Here is a 13,173-nt window from a genome sequence, read left to right on the forward strand (position 1 = left end):
ACAAGATAACAGGTATATGTGATTACAGCCACTGAGCACACTGATTGGTTTATCAAGCAAAGAGTCTCACCTCGGGGTAGGACCATTCTGGAGAGAAGTCTGTGATCCCAACAAGGCCTAGAGTCTCCTCTCTCCCATCGGAGTAGACTGTCCCCACCACTGAAGCACTCGCTGCAATTGGCTGGACCTGCTGCTGTACATACTGGGCTTGTGGGGAAGATTGTGCCTGGGGAGGCCCATAATAGTCTCCTGGAGGAGCCTCCTCAGTCATCAGATCAGAGATGAGGTCGGGGAATTGGCTGTCGAAAGAGATGTTGAAGTTTTCTGCAGACAATTCCATGTGGTCACTGGACGCTCCAGAAGATGAGCTCAGGTCATTGTGGATGATGGAGTAAAGGTCACTCATATGGGTTCCTTCTGGCTTGTCCTCCTCCTGACCATCACCAGGTGCTTCTGCAACCTCCTCATGCCTGGACTCAGCCTGCTCCTTCCTGGTGTCCATCTCCACCTCCAAACCACTTCTCTTCTCCTCTTCCTCATGATCTTCCACCACTAGCACCTCCTTCTGCATGTTTGCCTTCTCCTCTTTAACCAATGATTTCTGCTCCACTGACTCCATGTAGCCTTCCTTTTGGGCTTCTCCTTCTGCTTCTCCTCCTTCTGAGGTCTCATCAGTCTTAAATTCTGCTGTCCCTGATGCCCCCCCATAGGTCTGCCCCTCTCTGGGACTGTTGAGGAAGGAGTCAGGATCAAATGTGATTGGACCACTAGTGCTCCCTGGAGCAGCCTCCATTGCTACCTCCAGACTCTGTGAAGAAGACAGCAGGAGGCCCTCAACAGGAGAAGGTATCAGGGACACACTAACTGGTGCAGAGTTAGACTGGTTTCCCGATGGTACAAGTTGCTGACTGGGTGTTAATGCCAATGGCTTTTCCGTTATCCCCGTCATCACTAACACTGCGCTAATGCCAGGCACCCCAGGTGCAGCTGTAATGGTGACGCCAGTTAGTTCCTGGTCTGTATAGAATCCATTGCTGAGGGTCAGAGGTGGGGAGGCTTGTGTGCTATCTGGCAGTTCAGAGTAGGAATGGGAGGAGCTTGAGTCATTGCCTGAAGGAGTCCTACAACCCTTTGGTGTGACTCTCCTTTCCTTACCCTGGTCTGGCTCAGCAGAGGAGGAAATATTCTGAACCTCAGTGAGAGCGGGCAATGGGCACATCCTTGGCTCCACCTTTGGGGAAATGATGCGGTGCTTTGTACTGGTACATTTGTGAGGAACCCCTCCTGTTGACCCTATGGGGGAGGAGCAAAAAGAGAAGTGAAGAGAAAGATACTGTAGTTTCAGCCATACACAAAAGATGCCCAGAAACATTACACAGTAGGTGGAGAGAGTGTTTAGTTGTCACCAGATAAAAAACAGCACAAGTTGTGGTTCTGACACAAAGAGGAACTAAGTGTGATTTACCCAGTGATTTGGTACTGATCCAGTGATTTGGTACTGATCCAGGAAATCATTGATTATTTGGTAATGGCCCAGGGAATCATGGTTTATTTGGTACTGACCCGGGGAATCATTGATTATTTGGTACTGACCCAGGGAATCATTGATTATTTGGTAATGGCCCAGGGAATCATTGATTATTTGGTACTGACCCAGGAAATCATTGATTATTTGGTAATGGCCCAGTGAATCATGGATTATTTGGTACTGACCCAGGGAATCATTGATTATTTGGTAATGGCCCAGTGAATCATGGTTAATTTGGTACTGACCCAGGGAATAATGTATTATTTGGTACTGACCCAGGGAATCATGGATTATTTGATACTGACCCAGGGAATCATTGATTATTTGGTAATGGCCCAGTGAATCATGGTTTATTTGGTACTGACCCAGGGAATCATGGATTATTTGGTACTGACCCAGGGAATAATGGATTATTTGGTACTGACCCAGGGAATAATGGATTATTTGGTACTGACCCAGGGAATAATGGATTATTTGGTACTGACCCAGGGAATCATGGATTATTTGGTACTGACCCAGGGAATAATGGATTATTTGGTAATGACACAGGGAATCATGGATTATTTGGTAATGACCCAAGGAATAATGGATTATTTGGTACTGACCCAGGGAATCATGGATTATTTGGTACTGACCCAGGGAATCATGGATTATTTGGTACTGACCCAGGGAATAATGGATTATTTGGTACTGACCCAGGGAATAATGGATTATTTGGTAATGACACAGGGAATCATGGATTATTTGGTAATGACCCAAGGAATAATGGATTATTTGGTACTGACCCAGGCTGGTGCTGCACATACAGGTGTGGGTACGAGGAAGGGGTTTGGCCTGGTGAGTGTCCAGGATCTGTTGGACCAGTTGTTCTATAGAGAACTCGCTCATTCCATTCCCATTACTGCAGGACCATTTAATGCCGTGAACTGAAACAAAAAGCAAAGCATTCACAGTTACTTATCAGTCACCTACTCCTCTTGCCCTCATCTCATTTCATTCTACTTCACTCACTTGTCCCTCAGCTCCTCTCCCCTCACTCACCTGTCCCTCAGCTCCTCTCCCTTCACTCACTTGTCCCTCAGCTCCTCTCCCTTCACTCATCTGTCCCTCAGCTCCTCTCCATTCACTCACCTGTCCCTCGGCTCCTCTCCATTCACTCACCTGTCCCTCAGCTCCTCTCCCTTCACTCACCTGTCCCTCAGCTCCTCTCCCTTCACTCACCTGTCCCTCAGCTCCTCTCCCTTCACTCACCTGTCCCTCAGCTCCTCTCCATTCACTCACCTGTCCCTCAGCTCCTCTCCCTTCACTCACCTGTCCCTCGGCTCCTCTCCCTTCACTCACCTGTCCCTCAGCTCCTCTCCCTTCACTCACCTGTCCCTCGGCTCCTCTCCCTTCACTCACCTGTCCCTCGGCTCCTCTCCATTCACTCACCTGTCCCTCGACTCTTCTCCCTTCACTCACCTGTCCCTCAGCTCCTCTCCCTTCACTCACCTGTCCCTCAGCTCCTCTCCCTTCACTCACCTGTCCCTCGGCTCCTCTCCCTTCACTCACCTGTCCCTCGGCTCCTCTCCCTTCACTCACCTGTCCCTCGGCTCCTCTCCCTTCACTCACCTGTCCCTCGGCTCCTCTCCCTTCACTCACCTGTCCCTCGGCTCCTCTCCATTCACTCACCTGTCCCTCGGCTCCTCTCCCTTCACTTGCCCTGTCCCTCGGCTCCTCTCCCTTCACTCACCTGTCCCTCAGCTCCTCTCCCTTCACTCACCTGTCCCTCGGCTCCTCTCCATTCACTCGCCCTGTCCCTTGGCTCCTCTCCATTCACTCACCTGTCCCTCAGCTCCTCTCCATTCACTCACCTGTCCCTCAGCTCCTCTCCATTCACTCACCTGTCCCTCAGCTCCTCTCCATTCACTCACCTGTCCCTCGGCTCCTCTCCCTTAACTTGCCCTGTCCCTCGGCTCCTCTCCCTTCACTCACCTGTCCCTCAGCTCCTCTCCCTTCACTCACCTGTCCCTCAGCTCCTCTCCCTTCACTCACCTGTCCCTCGGCTCCTCTCCATTCACTCACCTGTCCCTTGGCTCCTCTCCATTCACTCACCTGTCCCTCAGCTCCTCTCCATTCACTCACCTGTCCCTCAGCTCCTCTCCATTCACTCACCTGTCCCTCAGCTCCTCTCCATTCACTCACCTGTCCCTCGGCTCCTCTCCCTTCACTTGCCCTGTCCCTCGGCTCCTCTCCCTTCACTCACCTGTCCCTCAGTTTTTTTTCTTTTACTCATCCTATCTCTGTTTCCTCTTCACTAACTCTTCCCCTCTTCTCTCATGCAAATGGCAATACCTTTAAAGGAATAGTTCAGTGTGAAAATAAAAACTGGGTAAATAGATAGGCTGTGCAAAATAAAAAATGTATCTAATATAGTTAGTTAGCCAAAAATGTAATGTATAAAGGCTGGAGTGAACAGATGTCTAATAAAACAGCTAGAATCCAACTTCCTGCTTTTCAGCTCTCTAACTCTGAGTTAGTCAGGGACTTGAAGGGGGGCCACATGGGACATAACTGTTCAGTGAGTTTGTAATTGATCCTCAGCATTCAGCTCAGATTCAAAAGCAACAGTTATGTCCCATGTGCCTCCCCTCAAGTCTCTGATTGGTTACTGCCTGGTAACCAGGGTAACCAGTCAGTGTAAACCAAGAGAGCTGAAAAGCAGGAAGTAGTGTCTGACTGACATGTTATATATAAAATCACTCCAGCCTTTATACATTACATTTTTGGCTAACTAACTATATTAGAAACAATTTTTATTTTGCACAGACTATTTATTTACCCAGTTTTTATTTTTACACTGAACTGTTCCTTTAATCAATACCAAATCACAAGAGGTTTCCTAATTTTTCACCCTCCATTCCAATCTATATTCCCAGTCCCATCTAAATACACCTCTTTGTTCCCCACATTTATCCCAAAACCTGTATAACCCCCATTCCAATCTCTCTTCCCATCCCATCTTAATACACTTCTTTGTTCCTCACATCTATCCCAACACCTCTATATCCCCTATTCCCATGACAATACCATCGTTCCTCAAATTCCCTTTCAGTTCTCATGTAACAAATCCCAGCCCAATTTCCCTAGGGGAGAGATATAAAAGTACATGGCATTTAGGTTGATGGAATGGACACATGTATGCCCTCAATAGGACTGGCATGGAAGAACACCTTCCCCCCATCAGAGGCTTCTCAGACTGGCTAGCGCTAGGCTTTGGCTGGCTCCCCAGTTGGCAGTGGTTCCTTATGAAACAGTCTAGAACACAAACTCATATCTTCCTTGTGACTTACACATAGGCTTAAGTTGACTAATCAGCTCCTCTTTGCTCCATTTCATCCACTCCTTGCGATCACTATTGGTCGAACAAAGTATAGGGCCACAGATCTTCCCACAATCCTCGATGGCTGGAACGTTCAGATAATGAACCAGAACTATGTCTGGATTCTGAAAGAGAAAGCAATAACAACCATAACGGGTCCCTCCTCATATTGAATGCTCCCCATGTGGAAAGCAGTCCCAGTGTGGCACATTGTGCCCTTATATTCAAACAGAATGGTCTGTGTATTCACAGTAGGTACAGCACTGACACCTTCTGGTCATATACAGGTACTACTACTCCATAAGAAGACTCCAATGCATTAGCACCATTGCATGGATATACAAGCAGATATGGGGAATAGTTACACACCTTTTGATATGAACATTTTTTGTTCTTTAAAATTCTATGACCAGCTCTGCACTAATTTCCTGTTAGGCCGATCTACAGGCTTACGGGTGACAATTCCCAAGTGAAAGCCAGACCCACAACACACAATGGCCATGGGACTCATGAGAGCCCGTTACAGCACAAGCCCCTAAGCCTTCCAGTGGTGCCAGCAATGCCGCTCTGAGGCTTATTTATAATAATGGCAAGTTACCCACAGCTGAAGGCAGAGCAATGAAAGCACACATTTGATTGGCTGACATTGATTACTGCCCAGACGCAATGCAAATGTGTCCAGTGTTTATAAATGAGCCCCAGTTTTCATAGTGACTGAACATATGTGTGTGTGTGTCATTGTGTTACCTGAGATAATGTGCCAGAGAGACACTTACCTGCAAAAGCCAGTAGCAACGGCGGTGAAATGTTGGGACGATAGAAGAATGAACGTAACAGCCATACAAACACTGCAGGGAGAGAGACATATTGTTACCAGCGTCTGCCAAATACTGCACTTTCTCTGTCATGGGTGCTGGGTGGCAAGCACGGGTGTCAGTCATGTAACCTACTGTGTGACACCAATTGGCCAAGGCCCACTGGTCTTTTCTTTTAAAGGGCAAGTTATAAAAAGTTATGTAATAAAAGTGCTTTTCAAATATGACACCCAAAGTCTTTTCCCATACCGGTTATAATCATTTTAAAGGAGAACTAAAGCGTAACTAAAGAAGTAGCTAGAAATGTTGTACATGATGTTTTGTGCTTCTGTACCAGCCCAAGGCAACCACAGCCCTTTAGCAGTAAAGATCTGTGTCTCCAAAGATGCCCCAGTAGCTCCCCATCTTCTTTTCTGCTGATTCACTGATTCACATGCTCTGTGCTGCTGTCACTTACTGAGCTTAGGGAGCCACTCACAATATACAGTACACATAGAATAGAAATGTCACAATATAAGGCTGATTAGTAATTAATACACATAATTACTACATGGCAGCACAGAAACCAGTGCAATTAGCATCAGAATTGAATAATCAGCAAACCTGTAGCATCAGCTTATATTACAGCCAGGGAAGCTCATTTTCTGCTGGATAATTAGTGACGAGCCCTAAGCTTAGCTTCTCAACAGCCAATCAGAGCCCACTGAGCATGTGAGTGTCACAGACACTTTCCAAGATGGTGACCCCCTGTGACAAGTTTGAAGTCCTGGATCATTGCTGCTATTGACAAGCTCAAACTTTAGCCTCGTGCAATAAGTTCACTATATAAAATAGGCCATTTTAAGCCACATTTTCTCGGTAGAGGGCATGAGCCTCCGTTTCTGTATAACCACAGGATAGCAATTGGTTTATGTTTATAAACAAGGAAAATAACAGCAGCCGTTGAATAATGAAGACCATCAGTTAAAACTTAAGAAAATAAAAGGGCATGCTATAAATATCTGAGGGTTAACTTCCCCTTTAATGTCATCAGGTAGCTCACCTCCATTCCTTGCACTTTCAGTTTCATGTGATCTTCCCGTGTTGTTTTCCCATCTTTCCTCTTTTTCCAGCAATAGCCGTCCTTGCGGTATTTCACCTTCTTACGATTATAGAGAATGATGGAGCCATTCTGAGGTCTGGTGTAAGAAATTGGCTCATTATTTACGTGTAAGCTCCGCCCCCACCCAATTCTGTTTATGCCCAAAAGCAGCAGTAGAACATAAAAGTGCTTGTCTATGTGAGTGTGTGAGACAGGCGACACTGCCAGAGAGATACACACCAGCAACATGAAACATACACACTGGTCTGAAACTGGGAACCAGTACCTTGTCTTAGGGGCACAGGACATCCACTCCTCATGTCTCTCAAATGTGATGAGATACGATGCAATTTCCTACACAACAGACATATTTGTTACTACACAGCACTAAGGACTATCTATATCCTCTTACTGATCTATCCTCTGTATAACAGTACTGAGTATCTCTCCTGATACTGATCTCTCCTCTCTGTATAACAGTACTGAGTATCTCTCCTCTGATACTGATCTCTCCTCTCTGTTTATAAACAGTATCTGGCAGTACCTCTCCTCTGATTACTGATCTTCTCCTCTCTGTATAACAGTACTGGTATCTCTCCTGATACTGATCTCTCCTCTCTGTTTTATAACAGTACTGGTATCTCTCCTCTGATACTGATCTCTCCTCTCTGGTATAACGGGTACTGAGTATCTCTCCTCTGATACGTGGATCTCTCCTCTCTGTATAACAGTACTTGAGTATCTCTCCTCTGATACTGATCTGCTCCTCTCTGTATAACAGTACTGAGTATCTCTCCTGATACTGATCTCTCCTCTCTGTATAACAGTACTGAGTATCTCTCCTCTGATACTGATCTCTCCTCTCTGTATAACAGTACTGAGTATCTCTCCTCTGATACTGATCTCTCCTCTCTGTATAACAGTACTGAGTATCTCTCCTCTCTGTATAACAGTACTGAGTATCTCTCCTGATACTGATCTCTCCTCTCTGTATAACAGTACTGAGTATCTCTCCTCTGATACTGATCTGTCCTCTCTGTATAACAGTACTGAGTATCTCTCCTCTGATACTGATCTCTCCTCTCTGTATAAGGGTAAGGCCACACGGCGCGATTTCGCCGCTGGGCGAGTTGTCGCTGCGGTTTTAAGCGTTTTTTAAGCCGAAATAGCTTTGTTAACTTTGGGGCTGGCGTCAATGCAAATCGCGGCGAATCGCTGCGCTAATTCACACAGCGGCGATCCTTTTTCTATTGTCGCCCGAAGTTGCCTCGCTGGGCGTTTCCGGGCGACAGTAGAAAAAGAATCACCGCGTGTGAATTAGCGCAGCGATTTCGCCGCGATTTGCATTGACGCCAGCGCCAAAATTAGCAAAGCTATTTCGGCTTAAAAAACGCAGCGACAACTCGCCCAGCGCAGAATCGCGGCGAAATCGCGCCGTGTGGCCTTAGCCTAACAGTACTGAGTATCTCTCCTCTGATACTGATCTCTCCTCTCTGTATAACAGTACTGAGTATCTCTCCTCTGATACTGATCTCTCCTCTCTGTATAACAGTACTGAGTATCTCTCCTTGATACTGATCTCTCCTCTCTGATATAACAGTACTGATATCTCTCCTCTGATACTGATCTCTCCTCTCTGTATAACAGTACTGAGTATCTCTCCTCTGATACTGATCTCTCCTCTCTGTATAACAGTACTGAGTATCTCTCCTCTGATACTGATCTCTCCTCTCTGTATAACAGTACTGAGTATCTCTCCTGCTACTGATCTCTCCTCTCTGTATAACAGTACTGAGTATCTCTCCTGATACTGATCTCTCCTCTCTGTATAACAGTACTGAGTATCTCTCCCTGATACTGATCTCTCCTCTCTGTATAACAGTACTGAGTATCTCTCCTCTGATACTGATCTCTCCTCTCTGTATAACAGTACTGAGTATCTTGCTCCTCTGATACTGATCTCCTCTCTCTGTATAACAGTACTGAGTATCTTCTTCTAGTACTGATTCTCCTCCCTCTGTATAACAGTACTGAGTATCTCTCTGGATACTGTATCTCTCCTCTTGTATAACAGGTACTGAGTATCTCTCCTGATACTGATCTCTCCTCTCTGTATAACAGTACTGAGTATCTCTCCTGATACTGATTCTCCTCTCTGTATAACAGTACTGAGTATCTCTCCTGATACTGATCTCTCCTCTCTGTATAACAGTACTGAGTATCTCTCCTCTGATACTGATCTCTCTCTCTGTATAACAGTACTGAGTATCTCTCCTGATACTGATCTCTCCTCTCTGTATAACAGTACTGAGTATCTCTCCTGATACTGATCTCCTCTCTGTATAACAGTACTGAGTATCTCCTGATACTGATCTCCCTCTCTGTATAACAGTACTGAGTATCTCTCCTGATACTGATCTCTCCTCTCTGTATAACAGTACTGAGTATCTCTCCTGATACTGAATCTCTCCTCTCTGTATAACAGTACTGAGTATCTCTCCCTGATACTGATCTCTCCTCTCTGTATAACAGTAACTGAGTATCTCTCCTCTGATACTGATCTCTCCTCTCTGTATAACAGTACTGGAGTATCTCTCCTCTGATACTGATCTCTCCTCTCTGTATAACAGTACTGAGTATCTCTCCTCTGATACTGATCTCCTCTCTGTTATAACAGTACTGAGTATCTTCCTCTGATACTGACTCTTCCTCTCTGTATAACAGTACTGAGTATCTCTCTCTGATATGATCTCTCCTCTCGGTTATAGTACTGAGTACTGCCTCTCTGTATAACAGTACTTGAGTATCTCTCCTGATCTGATCTCTCCTCTCTGTATAACAGTACTGAGTATCTCTCCTCTGATACTGATCTCCTCCTCTCTGTATAACAGTACTGAGTATCTCTCCTTTGTGATCTCTCCTCTCTAACAGTACTGAAGTATCTCTCCTTGATACTGATCTCTTCCTCTCTGTATAACAGTACTGAGTATCTCTCCTCTGAACTGATCTCTCCTCTCTGTATAAACAGTACTGAGTATCTCTCCTGATACTGATCTCTCCTCTCTGTATAACAGTACTGAGTATCTCTCCTCTGATACTGATCTCTCCTCTCTGTATAACAGTACTGAGTATCTCTCTCTGATACTGATCTCTCCTCTCTCGTATAACAGTACTGAGTATCTCTCTTCTGATACTGATCTCTCCTCTCTGTATAACAGTACTGAGTATCTCTCCTCTGATACTGATCTTTCCTCTCTGTTATAACAGTACTGAGTATCTCTCCTGATACTGATCTCTCCTCTCTGTATAACAGTACTGAGTATCTCTCCTGATACTGATCTCTCCTCTCTGTATAACAGTACTGAGTATCTCTCCTCTCTGTATAACAGTACTGAGTATCTCTCCTCTGATACTGATCTCTCCTCTCTGTATAACAGTACTGAGTATCTCTCCTGATACTGATCTCTCCTCTCTGTATAACAGTACTGAGTATCTCTCCTCTGATACTGATCTCTCCTCTCTGTATAACAGTACTGAAGTATCTCTCCTTGATACTGATCTCCCTCTCTGTATAACAGTACTGAGTACTCTCCTGATACTGATCTCTCCTCTCTGTATAACAGTACTGAGTATCTCTCCTGAATACTGATCTCTCCTCTCTGTATAAACAGTACTGAGTATCTCTCCTGATACTGATCTCTCCTCTCTGTTATAACAGTACTGAGTATCTCTCCTCTGATACTGATCTCCCCTCTCTGTATAACAGTACTGAGTATCTCTCCTCTGATACTGATCTCTCCTCTCTGTATAACAGTACTGAGATATCTCTCCTGATACTGATCTCTCTCCTCTCTGTATAACAGTACTGAGTATCCTACTATCTCTGAGTACTGAGTATCTCTCTGATACTCTCTCCTCTCTGTATAACAGTATGAGTATCTCTCCTCTGATACTGATCTCTCCTCTCTGTATAACAGTACTGAGTATATCTCTCCTCTGATACTGATCTCTCCTCTCTGCAGTACTGAGTATGATACTGATCTCTCCTCTCTGAGTACTGCTCTGATCTCTCTCTCTGTATACGTACTCTCTCTGATACTGATCTCTCCTCTCTCTTAACAGTACTGAGTATCTCTCCTGATACTGATCTCTCCTCTCTGTATATAACAGTACTGAGTATCTCTCCTTGATACTGATCTCTCCTCTCTGTATTACTGAGTATCTCTCCTCTGATACTGATCTCTCTATCTCTGTATAACAGTACTGAGGTATCTCTCCTCTACTGATACTGTCCTCTCTGTATAACAGTACTGTATCTCCTCCTCTGGACTGATCTCTCCTCTCTGTAATAACAGTACTGAGTATCTCCTCTGATACTGATCTCTCCTCCTCTGTAATAACAGTACTGAGACTGATTACTGATCTCTGTATAACAGTACTGATACTGATCTCTCTCTCTGTACTGATCTCTCCTCTCTGTATAACAGTACAGTATCTCTCCTCTGATACTGATCTCTCCTCTCTGTATCTCTCCTCTGAGTACTGATACTGATGTATAACAGTACTGAGTATCTCTCTCTGATACTGATCTTCTCTCTCTGTATAACAGTACTGAGTATCTCTCCTGATGAGTTATATCTCTCCTCTCTGTATACAGTACTGAGTATCTCTCCTCTGATACTCTCTCCTCTCTGTTAACAGTACTGAGTATCTCTCCTGATACTGATCTCTCCTCTCTGTAACAGTACTGAGATCTCTCCTTGAGTACTGATCTCTCCTCTCTGTATAACAGTACTATCTACTTCGAGTATCTCTCCTGATACTTGATCCCTCCTCTCTGGTATAATCAGTACTGAGAATCTCTCCTCTGATACTGATCTCTCCCTCTCTGGTATTAAACAGTACTGAGTATCTCTCCTCTGATACTGATCTCCCCTCTCTGTATAACAGTACTGAGTATATCTCCTGATACTGATCTCCCCTCTCTGTATAACAGTACTGAGTATCTCTCAGAATAGCATGTATAGAGAGAGAGAGACAGGCAGCAGAAGAACATGTATAGAAAGAGAGAGAGACAGACAGCAGAAGAACATGTATAGAAAGAGAGAGAGAGAGAGACAGCAGAAGAGCATGTATATAGAGAGAGAGAGAGAGGTAGCAGAAGAGCACGTATAGAGAGAGAGACAGACAGCAGATGAGCATGTATAGAGAGAGAGACAGACAGCAGAAGAGAGAGATAGACACACAGCAGAAGTACAGGTATAGAGAGAGCAGAAGAGAGAGTAGCTGGCACAGTAGTGGGTAGAGCTCACCTCATTGGTGTTCCAGCGCAGTCTCTCTTTGGGCAGGAGAGTGCACTTGGGCAGACACTCGAGAAGTTTCTTGGGCAGAAAGACTTTAATATGGTGGCTGTTCTCTACACAGACAGAGAATGAGATGTGGGTCAGTAGGTTCAATTGAAGACAATGGGAGAAAGTTCACTGGCCAAAATATCATGAGCAATGGCAAAGTGTCTGCCAGCCTTTACCAAAGCCATAACCCAAAGCTCAAGCCTCTACACTCCGGAGGGAAAGAAGCCCAGTGAGAGGCCAAATCTGAATGGGAGGCTGAGGGCCTTGTCTGCTGCTGGGAAGGAGGAAAGTAAAGCACATGGAGAGGTTCCAGTACTGGTGCCGAGTGCTGCTAATGCTCAAGATCCTACTGATGATCTGGGTCTAGTGTGGCCAAAAAGCCTTCTGATTCCAACATGGAGGACAGTGTTTGCACAGACAGCATGGGGACAGGAGACTGGACAGTACGGAGGCAGGACATTGGACAGCACGGAGGCAGGAGATTGGACAGCATGGAGGCAGGAGATTGGACAGCACGGAGGCAGGAGAATGGACAGCATGGGGACAGGAGACTGGACAGCACCAGGTAGGAGATTGGACAGCACGGAGGCAGGAGATTGGACAGCACCAGGTAGGAGATTGGACAGCACCAGGTAGGAGATTGGACAGCACGGAGGCAGGAGATTGGACAGCACGGAGGCAGGAGATTGGACAGCACGGAGGCAGGAGATTGGACAGCACCAGGTAGGAGATTGGACAGCACCAGGTAGGAGATTGGACAGCACGGAGGCAGGAGATTGGACAGCACGGAGGCAGGAGATTGGACAGCACGGAGGCAGGAGATTGGACAGCACGGAGGCAGGAGAATGGACAGCACGGAGGCAGGAGATTGGACAGCACCAGGTAGGAGATTGGACAGCACGGAGGCAGGAGATTGGACAGCACGGAGGCAGGAGAATGGACAGCACGGAGGCAGGAGATAGAAGAGCAAAGCAATCGAGCTGTGAGTGGGGCATTAGGCCAGCAGAGGGAGCCCCTGCCACCATATCTCACCTCCC

The 13,173-nt window shown here is 45.8% G+C and overlaps 1 protein-coding gene across 3 annotated transcripts in view; it reads right to left on the reverse strand.

Annotated features, from left to right (window-relative positions):
• camta2.S (calmodulin binding transcription activator 2 S homeolog) overlaps positions 1-13,173 on the reverse strand; it is a 44,864-nt gene that overhangs the window by 17,694 nt on the left and 13,997 nt on the right. For all 3 annotated transcript variants that reach the window (XM_041588986.1, XM_041588984.1, XM_041588985.1), the window contains 7 exons: positions 12,098-12,201; positions 7,072-7,139; positions 6,747-6,882; positions 5,666-5,737; positions 4,861-5,014; positions 2,314-2,454; positions 71-1,293 (listed from right to left, as the gene is read on the reverse strand). In XM_041588986.1, coding sequence (XP_041444920.1) covers positions 71-1,293; positions 2,314-2,454; positions 4,861-5,014; positions 5,666-5,737; positions 6,747-6,882; positions 7,072-7,139; positions 12,098-12,201 — 1,898 coding nt within the window. The remainder of the gene's footprint in view (positions 1-70; positions 1,294-2,313; positions 2,455-4,860; positions 5,015-5,665; positions 5,738-6,746; positions 6,883-7,071; positions 7,140-12,097; positions 12,202-13,173) is intronic.

Source organism: Xenopus laevis, chromosome 3S (genome assembly GCF_017654675.1).
Source record: "Xenopus laevis strain J_2021 chromosome 3S, Xenopus_laevis_v10.1, whole genome shotgun sequence".
Taxonomy (NCBI): Eukaryota; Metazoa; Chordata; class Amphibia; order Anura; family Pipidae; genus Xenopus; species Xenopus laevis.